At 40.0% G+C, this 15,238-nt stretch overlaps 1 protein-coding gene across 1 annotated transcript; it reads right to left on the minus strand.

Moving 5' to 3' along the window:
* Positions 1 to 4,693: 4,693 nt before the first annotated feature.
* On the minus strand, positions 4,694 to 15,072 carry SRD5A1 (steroid 5 alpha-reductase 1). The gene is given in 7 exon segments (XM_054381979.1): positions 4,694 to 4,760; positions 7,429 to 7,579; positions 9,564 to 9,665; positions 12,301 to 12,467; positions 13,106 to 13,134; positions 14,475 to 14,852; positions 14,854 to 15,072. Coding segments are annotated over 7 exon segments (1,113 nt in total).
* Between the last annotated feature and the right edge of the window lie 166 nt (positions 15,073 to 15,238).

Here is a 15,238-nt window from a genome sequence, read left to right on the forward strand (position 1 = left end):
CCAGAGGATCAGCTGGGGAGACTTCAATAAATTTCTTTGGTCTTCCTTAGTCTAGTTTGATTTTTGCTATTACTCTAACTGCTTTTTCTCTTCCCTTTCCTTGTCCACCCAAAAGACATGGGCATTTTATTTTCTAATGTCTTTTCTTCCTACAGTAACCACATTGATTGATTGCTAAAGGAAGGTCACAACCAACGCTGCCTCCATGCTCTCTACCTCTGCCTTTCAATCTTCCTCAAACAATTCCTCTGCTTCTTCCACTGGCTCATCCTGCAACTTCACTTGTCCACCCTCTTCATTTTCCTTCCCCTTTTTCTATTATTTTATATACCTTCACGAATTATGAAGTTGTCATCTGGTTCATTCCTATCTTTGCAGTTTCTTTTTACTCTCTGAGACTGACTGACCAATAAACAACATATTAAAGCTTCATACTGCTAGCCTACTCTGGATTCAAATCTGCTCATTTTTGAGCTACCTCACACAATCTTCTTGCCTTACTTCACACACTGCAGATAAATTTTTGGATTCTCTACTCCATTTTAAATTCCACACAAAATCAAGTCTCACTGTTTTATTAGACTCTCCAATTCATAAGCTTCATCAGGATTCTATTTCATATCTTCCATGGGGAAATATAGATGCTTCTGACCCGCCTTCTCTGCTGTTGTGTCCCAGTTGTCTGTCTCTCCTCCATAGTACAGAGATTCCTGTAGTTCTCTCCAGGTAGGATTGTGAATCTTCATTAGAGTTTTAACAGTACTATATATGCATATATTCTAGTTTCCTTCAGGTCCCACAGCCTAAGAGGAGCCTGAATCACAGGTCTTTCTCCCTGAGTTTTTCTAGACACCAGACTGGCAGCTTCAGTTTCTTCCTCACTAGAGTATTCTAATTCTCTGTGTGCCAAGGAAGCTGCCAGCACTCAAACACAGCCCTGTTTTGGCTAAAACTACTGAAGCAAGGCTCTAACAGCAAAATGTGGCCCATTACAAAATCACTGGTATAAAAGCCTTGGTCGATCTCCACAATTTATAGCAAGGAATATTAACAGAATGGAAGTATTAAAGCAAGACATTGCAAACCATACTTTATTAGAAGATTCTTGGGAAAGGTATAGACAGTTTGAAGTATCTCTGTTACAAATTGCTACACATATCATACCCAATAACAAGGATACATGTTTTATTCTCCTCAGATGGGCAGAAGAGAGTTCATTATACTATATATTTTCACAAGAAGTTTTTCAGTATCAAATATTTTCAAACAAAAATTGTCAAAGCTGCTGAAAGGGGAAAGGAGCAGAAGTGATACATGACAAAGGGATATTGTTTAAACAAAAGGCAGTTCTAGCATTTGATCAAGTTGATCATATGCTTTTCATCAATGTACCTTGGTCTTGAAACACAAGAATCATAGAATCATTTAGGCTGGAAAAAGACCTTTATGATCAGAGTCAAACTGTTAACCTAACACTGCCAAGTCCACCACTAAACCACATCCCTAGGCACCACAGCTACACGTCTTCAAAACATCTCCAGGGATGGCAACTCCACCACTGCCATGGGCAGTCTGTTCCAATACTTGATAACCTTCTCAGTGAAGAAATTTTTCCTAGTATCCAAACCTCTCTTCACACAACTGGGGGCCATTTATTTTTGTCCTATCACTTACTTGGGAGAAGAGACCAACTCCCACGCCACTATAACCTCCTTTAAGTAGTTGCGGAGAGCAATAACATCTTTCCCTCAGCCTTTTTTCCAGACTTAAACCCCCCAGTCTTAGGCATTCCCTGTAAGATTTGTTCCTCTAATGAAATGAGTCAAATAAACAAAACCTTGTTTGTTGTGGTTTGGGTTTTGTTTTTCAATAATTCAATTAACTAGCATTCATAAACACAGACATTCACGTTGCATAGACCTTATCTATTCCTTTTATGTAAAAAGAGAAAGAACATGGGTGAGCTGTCAGAGCAACATGTCTCAGATGTCCAACTTGCTATGTGTAAACCATAAATTAACACTATGTGAGTGAACTGACTGAACTTTTAGTCAAGATAAGTATTTACCAGAATAGCACTAGGATAAAAACTGAGAGAGAGGTACAACTTTGGAACATAAGGAGACATACTAAACACTAAGCAGTTTTTTTTCCCCTGTTCACTATTAAAAGGATCTTTGCCTTTTCATAAAAGGCCAGGAAAAACAAAACAAAAACAAAACACACAAAACCAAACAAACATGAAAAGAGGTGTTAGATTAAGAGATTAAAGTGCTTCAGCTAGATCTTTTTTAATGGCTCGTTGTCCCATTAGTGATTTTTTTTTAATTAATATCCCTAAATATGTAAGATATTAATTCACCATAAACTAGGCAAGTCTTTAAACAGCTCAGAGTAGATAGTGGTCTTTGAATCCTGTGGGTTTTCCCCTAAACCACATTTTGACTACTTAGATACCAAGATTTAAAAAGTGCCATAGAGAAGTGATAGGGTTTAGAAATATCTTGATATGCAAGGTTAGTTTTCTGTAGTTCTCTTGAGAATATGCTTTAAGTGATCCTACTGAACTTTTATTGTCCACTAACTCCACTTCAGCATTGAGGAATAAATCACCCTCATGCCCCACCTTCTCCCCAGGGAGCTTCATGACTGTTCACCAAAACAGCCAAGGTCAAGTGATAGCATGATAACAAATGCAACAGGGAAATCCTCAAACTTCCTCTAAAACACTCAGGGAAAATGTAAACACTAAAGAAATTATTAAAGAATTTGAGAATCAAGTAATCACACAGACAAAGGAATAAAAATTCTTATATTCTCCCAAAGCTGCACTTTTTGGGTATTGGCTGAGAGCAGGATCAGTAATCCCAATCAACACTGAGGAGCTACGGCTCTAGGTAAATTACCATCACAACAGGACTGACAGTTTCTCTTCCCTCCTTTCTTTGACGATTTCAGTCAATAACAATAGAATTTTGTGAATGTTGTGACACTTATTTACACCACTAAATAAATCCTTAATGATAGCCAAGATTTCTGTGCAGAAAGTACTGTGTAAATGTGGCCAGAAGGAGGGGAGGAAGAAGCAACTGTTAAGTAGAAGCTTGGGTCAAAGTTTTTTTTTTTGCTGTTTCCTAAATACACTTCTTAAAAAAAACTAGTATCTAAAATTTTAAAAGGTATAGTTCATCAGTTATGTTACTTTGATTACTACAGCAATGTAATTCAACAGCAAAGACAGAATTTTGAGTTTTAGACAAACCTTACTGCAATACCATACTCAAAAATTTAGCATTTGGCAAAATTATATTACCAATTCATTTTGAAGAACATAACCCAACACATAGTGTTAACAGATCAGAAGACACTTTAAGAGGTTGATTTTCATTTATTTCCAAAGTATGCTAGCAGCAGAGTTTTAGAGTTTCAATTAGGTTTTTGGGGGTTTTGTTTGTCTGATTGTTTGCTTTATTTGTTTGGTTGCTTTGTTGTTTTTTTTTTAAGTTGTTTGGTTTTGGCTTTCATAAATTAGCATTATTTGGTTGTTGGTTTGGGATTTTTGTGTTTGCTTTGTTGTTTGTCTTGGGTTTTTTAAGTTTTCTGTAGAGTTTCTTAGATTTCAGCAATTCTAAAAAAATTATTTAATATCACAAGCATGCAAAGGATAAATGTGCCTGAAACTCAAAATTCAGTATGCTTGGGATCACGCATTTCTGAAACCTTTCTGGAGCCCTTTGGGAAAAAAACGAAGGGGCATAAGAACTGAGATTAATAAAACAAGCAGCACTAAAATATTTCAGATTTTTAAAACATAAAATCTAGACTGTTACCAACAGAAAGAAGACATCTGTGTTTTTTTTTTTTCAAACAGCATAGTAAGAGAATTTTGTTAAAAAATCTTACTTTTTGTCTTTTGTAAAGTAAGTTAGAAAACATACAATTGTTAGCAGTACTAGACTGGCCCAAGTATCACAAATATAGGAAACTATTTCAAAAACAGACACGGTTTCAAAAACAGTGTTTGGTGAGAAAACATACTGAACATTGAGCTAGGTACCAAATTTGAGAGGTAGATGGCAATCTTAATCTATTATTTGGGAAAGGTAGCACTACACCTATATATGTAAATAGCATTAAGTATTATCCATACAGTGTCCATAACTGTATAAGAGTGCAAAAAGGAGGAAGAACACGTTCTTATCTACCAGCAGCTGTATCATCTAATGTCCTTGGCCTGCATCATCAACAAGGAGAAAAAAAAGAAAAAAAAAATGAAATCAATTCATTTGTGCGTGCAGGCAAATAGCAGAAAGAACACACCATCCACATTGCAGTGAAGGTCAGTGGGCTCACAGCACAATCCTCAGGACATTGTGGCTAGATCAAGAGGAGACAGCAAAAGCCTGCATAGGCAGACAAAGAAATGCCAGAAGTCCTGTACAGTACTTCCCATGATGTGAATTCAGACACATTCCCTGAAGTATTTATGATGGTGCTTCACTGCTAAAAAAGCATTTCTGTTCCTATTCATCACATCCATTAGAGTCTGGGTTTTAATTAAGAGGAAAAGCAGTAATTAATAGCAGCACTGATGCTGAGGCTTTGTCAGTGATGATCAGAATATGTTGTTAACCTGAGAAGTGTTAACTGTTGGAAAAAGTATCTGTTTCAAATGCAGTGTTAAAAGCACAGCTCAGTACACAAATGGGATCACAATTTTTCTGGACTTTGGGTAGTCTTCAAATTTCTCAAGGTACCACCTGAAAAAAACAAAGGCTTCTGATGACTATTGAGCTTTCAAAATGATGACAAAAAAAATAAGTAACTGCACAATGTGTTCAATTCAATCCAATCCAATCAATATTTTCTGGCTACAAACCAAAAAACAACTTTTAGAACCTACTTTGGATAGAAAATTGCCATTTACTACTCATCCTAATGACATTTAATCACCAACTAAAACAAAACAGTTATGCTGCCTGCTGTAAGAAATCAAACCAAGGTGAGAACAGCCAGGGAAGTAATACCCTGCTATTGCAATACATATGCTGTTGCACATCCTGAGTGTTTGCATTTTAGGAGCAAAGGGAGTGTGCAGAGAGAAATCAAAAACATTCAAGGAGCTAGCATGTCAGATTGTAAAATGACTTGATGTGGAAACAAGAGATACTTCACATACTGGAATGACAGTCCTGTTCTGGATAGAAACATTTTCAGTTCCAGTAAGGATCTGGATTATCAAACTGAACGTGACAAACAGTACACTAGCTTTACTGCTAACCCCCCTAAAAAATCATCTCTATTTTCAAATCAAGACAATTAAAAAAGAATAAATGCATAGTGCTACCAAATGCTATTTGTCTGGTCATCTCAGATAACAAACATTTACTCCCATTTTCAGATATTTACTCTTCTGCATCTCTAAAATTATAAATAAATAATTAACTTTATCTGGGCTCCATAGAGGTGCAGATATTATTATTGTTAATGGCTAACTGCAAGATCAACATATGATACCCTGCAGCTGCAGAATACCTTCATTACACTGTTTATCTTTTTCAGTCATTTAGACTAAGTTTTTGAAACTAAACAGCCTACACTAAAAAATCTTTACTTATACAGATTCTCTATTTTTAGTGTTTTCCCTGTATCCATCTTCCATTTTTATGATTTTTTTTGTTTGTTTGTTTAGGCCTAGTTGTTTTCTTTAATAAACTTTAGCTTTTCAAAATGTGCTGTAAGTCAAACGCCCTGAGAGAGTGCTGTCAAAGCTTAATATAGATAGAAATCAACCATGGCAGGTCATCCTGAGTGCCATCACACAGCACTTACAAGACAACCTGGCAATCAGGCCCAGTCAGCATGGGTTTATGAAAGGCAGGTCCTGTCTGACTCATCTGATCGCCTTCTACAACAAGGATGCCTAGTGGATGACGGAAGGGCTGTAGACATTTTCTACCTGGACTCTAGTAAAGCTTTTGACTTAGTCTCCCACAGCATTCTCCTTCAGAAACTCATGGCACAAGGCTTGGATAAGTGCACTCTGCAATGGATAAATAACTGGCTGAATGGCTGGGCCCAAAAAGTGGTGGTGAATGGAGCTGAATCTAGCTGGCATACAGTCACTAGTGGTGTCCCCCAGGGTTCAGTACTTGGGCCTCTCCTCTTTAATATCCTTATCAATGATTTGGATGAGGGGATTGAGTGCACCCTCAGTAAATTTGCAGGTGACACCAAGCTGGGTGGCTGAGTCCATCTGCTAGGGAAGCTTTACAATGAGATCTGGACAGGTTAGACCAATAGGTCAAGGCTAACCGTATGAAGTTCAATAAGGCCAAATGCCAGGTGCTGCACCTGGGACACAACGGCCCCACAATAAGCTACAGACTTGGGGATGTGTGGTTGGAAAGCTGTGACTCAGAGAGGGACCTGGGGGGTATTGGCTGACAGTCAACTAAATGAGTCAGCAGTGTGTCCAGGTGGCCAAGAAAGCCAATGGCATGCATCCTGTCTTGTATTAGAAACACAGAGACCAGCAGAAACAGGGAGGTGATCATCATCCTGTACTCAGCACTGGTGAGGCCACACCTCAAGTACTGTGTTCAGTTCTCAGCCCTTCACTATAGGAAGGGTACTGAGGTGCCGGTGAAGGGCCTGGAGCACACGACCTACAAGGAGCATCTAAGGGAGCTGGGGTTGTTCAGTCTGGATAAGGGGAGGCTGAGGGGACCTCATCACTCTCTACAACTACCTGAAGGGAGGTTGGAGTGAGGAGGGGGCCAGCCTCTTCTCCTTGGTATCAAGCGACAGGACTAGAGGAAATGGTTTCAAGCTGCACCTGGGAGGTTTAGGTTGGTTGTTAGGAAATATCTTCACAGAAAGGATTATCAACCATTGGAATGGTCTGCCCAGGGCAGTGGTGGAGTCACTGCAGATGTTTAAGTATCATATGGACCTGGTGCTTAGGGACATGGTTTAGCGTTGACCCTGCAATGCTGGGTTGAGGGTTGGACTGGATGATCTTTGAGATCTCTTCCAACCAGATGTATTCTGTGTGATGATATACAAGAAGCTGAGAAACCTGGTGTTCCTTATTCTGGCAAGGACGAAACTAAGGGGACCTGTTATTATTAAGTCTACAGGTACTTAAAGGGAAATTATTTATGACAATGGAGCAAAACTATGATCAATTAAAACCATTTCTTGAAACTCACAAATCCAGGATTAACTGTGTTAATTTAAACATTATATTGACTACCTCACTGTGTTTATGCTCACGTGTTAATGCTCAGTAGCATGCACTGCAATAGCAAAGTCTTTCACAAGACTTGCTCTGCAACATCCCCAGGGGATGAGGCATAATTTGTGAAATGCAAACATAGAAACATAGAATGGCATAGAAACAATAGAAATAAGTCAAACACTTACTGGTGATGTTGTTTTGCCCTTGAACCCAAGATGAAAAGCGTACACAATGCAAATGCAAGGCTTTCAATGGTGTAGCAGGCAAGGGCAAACCCAAACCATTCCAGGATCTCTCCAAAAAAGTTGGCTCCACTGACATACTCAAACATTCCTCCTGAAAGCAGGACAGTGTTATTTTTAAAGTGCCATAATCAAGCAGATGTTCAATGCTATCTAAGTCAAATAAGAGCTGTATCACCACTGTCTATATATAATTTTTGGAAGCAGTGGAAGGATATTTTTCAGTTCAAGCTGTACTATTAAGGATCACTTTGGGCCTCATTTTAAAACACTCCTTCTCCAGCTCCATTTTTCCTCTTTAAATCACAAAACAAAAGCAGATTTACCAATATCAGAAGCAAGTTCATGCCTCTGTAAATAATCACTTAATTATATCAAACCAGCTCTTTGATCATGAACTACACCTTTTTAAAAATACATACATGTGTATGTTCGCCTTTGAGAGTCCCAGAAAATACTCATAAGGTTAGTTAGCATACAATGTTTAACCTCTTTAAGTACTTCAGAAATTAAGATAACTATGATTATTATTATGATGATGAAATAAAGTTCCAAATTTATCTTCCAGCTTAAAGTATGTAGTTCTTTTGTTTTCATCTGTCAGTTCTACTGCTGCAGCCCTGAAATTCAGTGAAAGCAGTAACTGGCAATCTGCACTGAATATGCTTTGCAGCAAATTATGCATAAACAATCAGTACTCATCTGCGGGGAATTTTATAAAATACGAACTTTCACCCAATTCCAAAGTCAGTGTACAAATCGATAACATCTTTGTATGTGCTTTCCCAGTGGGACCAAACAAACTACTATTTGCCAACTGTAATAAAGGATGTTCTGTCTTGGCTTTAATTCAGTTTTGCAACAAAAGAGACGCAGCATTCTAGCATTTAAAGTGGATAAACCACATCTAAAAGAACAACTCCACCTGACTGTGCAGTAAACATCTTATTTTCTTCAGAACTTTCTTGTACACTGAACGTGATAAGCAGGTGTGATGGGTTGCAATTCTCCCCAACATACTCATTTTTCACTTGGATTTATGTCTGTGAAAATTATAAAGTTACCTTCTTGGTAAAAAATAACGGTCTACTGCTTTGTGTATCTAGTTCTTCCAATTTTATTACATATCTCAGTAAAAGCAAAGAGAGCAACAACTAAAGGAATAACTTAGAGAAACAGCAGAATTCAGAGGTAACTTGTTTTTCTGCTCACTTAATGTAATAAACCCAGATGACTCTAATGCTTCCGAGTGTCAATAAACCTTAATGCTTCAATAAGCTCCATAAGAAGACCTTTCGTATTCTCTATTTTCCCACAAAGGTCAAAATATCCCTAACCTTCCTAACTTCCCTTTGGATTTCAGTCCCCTCTTCCCTGTGTCTCCCTTACTACAGCAGTTGCTGCTCTCCAGTTACCTAAGATCCCTCCTTCCTCATACATGGGACAATGTAAGATGGACCAGTCACACACAGTTGCTGATTCATTTCTGACTTCCCCTTCAGCTCCCACACTGGGATGATAATTCTCCACTCACCTGCTGACACACTACGAAATCACTTGAGGCAGAAAAACTGCTGTTTCCAGTTTCCTCTTATGTCATAAATGACTATCTCTGGTAAAATTCACCAAGCTTTAGAAGGCCATCTTTATGTAGAATCTTTTTAGGTCAGAAGGGACCTCTTGAGCTTATGTAGTCCAACTCCATGTAGACCATACAGTCAGCTATAGCAGGCTGCCCAGCACCATGTCCAGTCCAGTCTCAAGTACCTCTACAAATAGAGACTCTACAACTGGAGACTCTGCCACCTAAGCAATCTGTTCCAGTGTTTGGACACTCTCACAGCAAAAAACATGTTCAGCTATAATTTGATGAGTTTGAATTTTGTGTCCAGTACCCCTTCTCCTGTCATTGAGGACCACTGAGAAGAGTCTGGCTCCCTCTTCTTCATTCCCTCTATAGACACTGACAAGATCCTACTGATACTTTTTCCAGGCTAAACAGTCCCAGCCCTCTCTGGGTCACCTCACATGAGAGATGCTTCTTTTGCTATATAAATTTCTGTAACATTTTTACTCACCTCTTGGTATCTTGTAACCAGTTTCCCCTGGTTTTCTCAGGTTTCTGAGAATATGGTCAGAATGAATATTGATTGCCATGCCAACCAACCACCCTATAAAACCTGAAAATAAATATTTAAAACACTGGTTTTGATACACAGAACCAAAGTGCTTGTTCAAAAAACAAGCTACAGTCATATATCACACACATATATCACAAAGCAACAGTAATGTAAGCAGTATGAACAATTCTAGTGACATCTTGCACAATCCTAGTCCCACACTGAGCTCTTCAGTAAGGAGAGCTCACAGCAATCAACAGGCCTCTAGACAGGAACAGTACTATATTTTTATGTTGTTAGACATATAAACATAGGCATATATGTAAATGTAATGTGTGTGTTTCCCTAACTTCCAGAGAAAAACAAATATACCAGAATTTTAAACACTGAAAGAAACAGCCATTCTCATTTTTGCCACAGGGACAAATCTTAAGTGTCTCTTTTTTTCTGTTGGTTGGTTTGTTGGAGGTTTTTGTCAATTGGTTGGTTTGGTTTTGTTTGTTGGGGTTTTTACAGACAGCATGCCCATTTCCACAGCAGACTTCTGTGCAATAAAAGGAATAAGGAAATTGTAAAGGAATTAATGAATTAACTTGTGTCATTCAACAAAATGGCTAGACCATTTATACCAGGCTTTCATAGAAACAGATTGTCTCATTCTGCATCTTTATGTCCTATGGCCATAATTACACAGGATAAATCAAAATTAATTTAGGACTGAAATTCAATATTTTTATCCTTGCATTCCAAGTCTTTGACTACATGTTACCTATGTTATCTTCCTTTGAATGCAGCATTCCTTGTTACTAGAAGCAGACAAGATTGGAGTTTTGAGAGTAGATCCACTGTACTGTTTTGAATCCACCTCCAAAATTACTGAGTTTGATTTAAATTACCAAGAAAACACCAGTGATGCACTTCAAGAATGAAGTCACTTCACATTCCAGAAAAAGGAGATGTTATCTATGTATTCTGCAGCGGTATCTGTTTGTAAATAAGTGTATGAGCTACTAAGAACTTTTCAGATACTGCAAAAACACAGGAGCTAGCTTTAAGTGTACCAAATTACTATATATGATCAGCTTGATTTTGTGCATCTTTACCCCTCAACTTGAAAACATGTTAGAAAAAAAAAAAAAAAAAAAAAGAGTTAAATTTCTCTTTATGGACAAGTCAATGAATATAGCAATTTTTATAGCACCCCCCTCATTTGAGAAATCACTTTCCCCTGAAGTACAGCATAACCACATTTCTTGCACCTCTCTGCTGTGGGCATTGTACTTCACTGTCCTCATCCTCAAATTCTCACTATGGCTGAGTCTTAGGACTGCATTCCACAAAGCCAAGAGCTGGTTATGCCCCACAATCTGCATGACTTCGTTTCTACCCCAGGGTGGCATGGATATGTAAACAGGAACGAAGCCACGGTATACTGCAGTAGATTCTTGGAACCAAAGGATGCACCACACAACATAGATGACTTCATGAGACTATTAAATTCAAGAGAATTTTCTCCTTCATTGGGATACACTTGGAGATTAAGTCCTGGGTTCACATTACAAGAACACTTGCATAACAAGGACAGTAACTAAGTCTATATTACCAAACAATCTAGCACAACAGATGAGTGTTTGTGTATTGGCACAGGTGTAAGGTACATGCTGAAAGATGATGTTGTTGTTCCCACACCGGTTTGCACGCTCATGGCTTTATCAAGTCCTGTCCTGTATCTGAAGTGGAACACTTCCATCTCCTCTGAAAACATGAGTTCACTGCTCTGAACTAAACCAACACACAGCACAGAGAAACCATGAAGGAACCACATCCAATTTCTATTGCTGCTCCAAATCAATTGCTGGTGTAGATGTAAGCTATTGTTTTTCTAGAACTCCTAAATATCTGAAAACAGTCAATCAGTATACTAAGGCTCCACAGACAGAGAACACATCACGTCTGAAACTTCCCACCATGATAGTTAATTAGCTTCACTTCTCCAAACTGGTCTTCACTGCAAATTGATCTCATATCAACTACTGAACCTTGTTTGGATGGTACTTGTAGATGCTCTCCCATTCCTCTTCACTGTGTAATTTCATATAGACGGAAGAAATTTCCTGTTAGCCCTCAGTGAACATGCTTTCTTGTTATTTAACTTTCTGATCTTATATGGTTTTGATCAATGGATCTTTTAATCTTAACACAAAGGACTTCTGGCATCAGAATTGCTATCTTGGTATTTAGCAGCTATCCTTACTGGATTTTTCCCTCCATTCATGCACTTCTGTTTGACTGCACATAAACCTTTAGTACCTACCACATCAAGAAACAAATTATTTCTGTTTAATCTCCATGTTATGTTGGAAATCTGCCTTGTTTGTTCTAAACCTGTATGCTGCTGGTTTTGTTTAAGGCCTCAAGTTCCTATATTGAAAAAAAATACATGACCTATATTTAATTTGGTGTTAAGAATAAAGATGACAGCTCATCTAGTGCTGACATTGTGGGAAGAACTGTCAGTTCACTGTTCTGAAATAAAAGACGTTAAAAGGCTTCAAGCTACAGCAAACAGGGCAATTAACTATAATAAAAGTTACAAAATGGGATTGAAGATACTATAAAACTGTAATAAAAAATAAAAAGCCATGAAGACAAAATAAAATCACACCTAATGCTCTCATTGCGTGTTTTACCTCACCTGTAATAAAGCACGGATCTTCTAACCAGCCTGAAGGGTATTTTGCATAGTTGCTTAAGCTTCGGCCTTGCAAGTATCCATTGTAAACACAGAACAGAAGTGCTAGCACAAAAGTGAAAAATGGTGTTGGTTTTCCTTCCCGGATCAGAAGAGGAAATACGAGTGACCTATATCGAACAAGGGAAGAGAAACTGTTGCATTAATAAACAGAAAAGATACTTTTAATATTCAAACCAGTAATCCATAGTCAGTATTATCCTGCTTTTAAAATTCTCAGTGGAGTCTCTGTTTCCACTTCAGAAAGATAGTTATGCTTTCTTTAATACCTAAACATTAATTTTGTTGTCTAATCAAAATTGTAAGATCAGTTCCCTCTCCTGTTATGGCAGAAATTTTGAACTTCGTATTCAAGGCAATGGCTTCAACCAGAGCTGTAAGGGTATTTTTATTGCCCTTTGTTCCTATATCCTCAGTGGTATCACTGAGCTTCTTAAAGGAGCCAGGTCTCACAAACCCTGCACCAAATACACCAGCACTTTCAGGGGGAAAGTCAATCCCCTTAACATTAACATAATTGAGCTCAGCATCCTCTTTGTCCTAAAAGTGGCTTTGCTTTAATTACTTTGTCTTTGCATTCTTTGTCTACTTTATGACACCTGTTCAAGGTGTGACAAATCCACAACTGCAATCCCATTTGGGAAAGGAATGTTGATTGCTTTTCCCGAAGATCACCTGAGTAAACAAACAAGCTCCAAACAAGAAAAGCAGGTGAATGTTTTTGTGCTGTCTGGTATAACGAGCTAACTCCCTATTGCCTATTGATTTAATTACAATCTAAAATGACACAGGAGCAGGATTACTGAAGCCAGAGCATTCTTCACATGTTTTCCAGCTACTCAAGACCTACTGCTTCAAAGGAGCCTTTCCACTGGAAGTTTTCAAGAAAGAGTAATAAATTCATTAATACAGTTATTTACAGCCCGCTACTTTACCACAGGCAGGACAGAATAACAAAGGTCTCTTCCAGTCTATATTCACCTACAGAGTAGTCTTAGTCTAGCAATAGCCAACTAGAAAAAAAAAAAAACTGCAATTCAGTTCTGCTTTCTGTACAAACCTTTACCTTGTATGTCTAGCTTTACCCAGACATTGAGGGTGAGTTAAGATCCCATGCAAAAGCTCATCCCTTCACTCTTAAGTAGAGAAAAAGAAGGAGTAAAGACACATTCCTGGGTTTGCAAAGCAAATCATCCACTAGGCCAATCATACACTTCACTCCTCTTGGCCACGAAAACATCTCAACACCTTCAGTCAAAAGAGATAGCCCTCTCACAACGAGCAGTGGAAAATAACTGCCTGTCAGACATGCACTGGGGTTAACATTAGTCTGACAAATCTCTCTGCTGCATAACTATGATGGCAGAATTAATTGTTAAGCATTATCATAACTATGGTGAATGACTTGAAGGGAACGGCAAAAATCTTACCTGAACTGCCTTCTCCCAAGTAGTTTTACAAAGTACCCACATACCATTGGCTACATGGCAATGTGGGCTTTGCCAGTATTTCAATAAATCATTGAATATCCTCAGCTGGGACACAGAGAGATCATTGAGTCCAACTCCCAAAATGATTACTATACTGAAAGATGTAACTGGAAAATAGCTAATGTTCCACAATGAGAAAATTATATCAGCATCCAGAGCTGAACTTTCCTTGTTGGAACATTGCATCATTATTACCCGGGCAAGCCATTGCTTAAACAAAGGTGATGACAATAGTTACAGCTACAGTAGATGGATGATAGAGAGCACCAAACGTTCATTTTATGCCACTTCTGAGCGGCAGCAGAACAGAGCATTAAGCACAGCACTAACACAATGACTTGTTCTGCTCATATAAAAACATAGACTACATTAATGGAAAGAAGGATAAAATACTTCAGTGACTACTACATTAAGCAATAAATATTAATTAACAGAACCTTAATCCCTGCAGCTAGAAAACAGCAGTCAGGCATTTCTGTCAAGACTGATCGCGAACTGTCACAAACCTGCACCTCTCCCGCATCTGCCACCCCTCACTTTTCGGGCAAGCCTCAAGCGGGAGCAACTGATGCGCGGCCCCCAGCTAAGCGCTCCAGCGCCGGAGTCCTGTCAGTGCCCGCTGCCAGCGCCCCCCGTCCCCGACGAAGGGCCGCACCTGTGTGCGTAGTGCACGACAAAGCAGCCCAGTAGAAGGCGGTTGGGCCAGTCGGCGGCGACAGCCCCACCGCAGGCGGCGAGCCCGAGCGGGACGAGAAGGGAGGGCAGCTCCTGCAGTGCCCAGGCGGGGCGGGCGGGCAGCAGCCAGCCGAAGCGCCGCGAGGAGTATCGGCCGTAGGGCATGGGGATGAAGCACAGCAGCAGAGCAGAGGCGGCACCCAGCGCCACCAGCCCATAGGAAAGAAGCTCTAGCAGCCGCCGCTCTTCCGGGCCAGACACCAGCCTCCAGAACCCGCATACGTCGCTGAGCCCCATCTCGCGCCAGAAGCACTCACTCGCGCGCGTCCCGAAACCTCCATTCATCGCCCAGCTCTCGGCACACCCACCGCCGCCAGGGACCAATTGGCACCGGGGGCGTAACTGACCCGCCTCCTTTGTCAGTTGATTGGTCGCTCCGCAGCAGGGTGAAGAGACGCTTGGAAACGGATGTTCCGCTGGGGAGGGGCAGCACAGGGCGGGGCAGCCTAGCGCAGCGCAGGACGGCAGATGACATGACGTGACAGCACATGACGTCACGCTACCACACGGAAGGAGAGCTGGGGGGAGGCATCGCGCTTGCGCGCAGTGGGCACGAGCACGCGGCCCGACAGGCGGTCGGCCCCGTGGTCCTTCTGGCTGGGAGGGACGAGAACGACCGGTCCGACGGCGGGACGGGTGGTGGGCTTCGTCCGGCG

This window comes from Indicator indicator, chromosome 6 (assembly GCF_027791375.1).
Source record: "Indicator indicator isolate 239-I01 chromosome 6, UM_Iind_1.1, whole genome shotgun sequence".
In the NCBI taxonomy this organism is placed as follows: Eukaryota; Metazoa; Chordata; class Aves; order Piciformes; family Indicatoridae; genus Indicator; species Indicator indicator.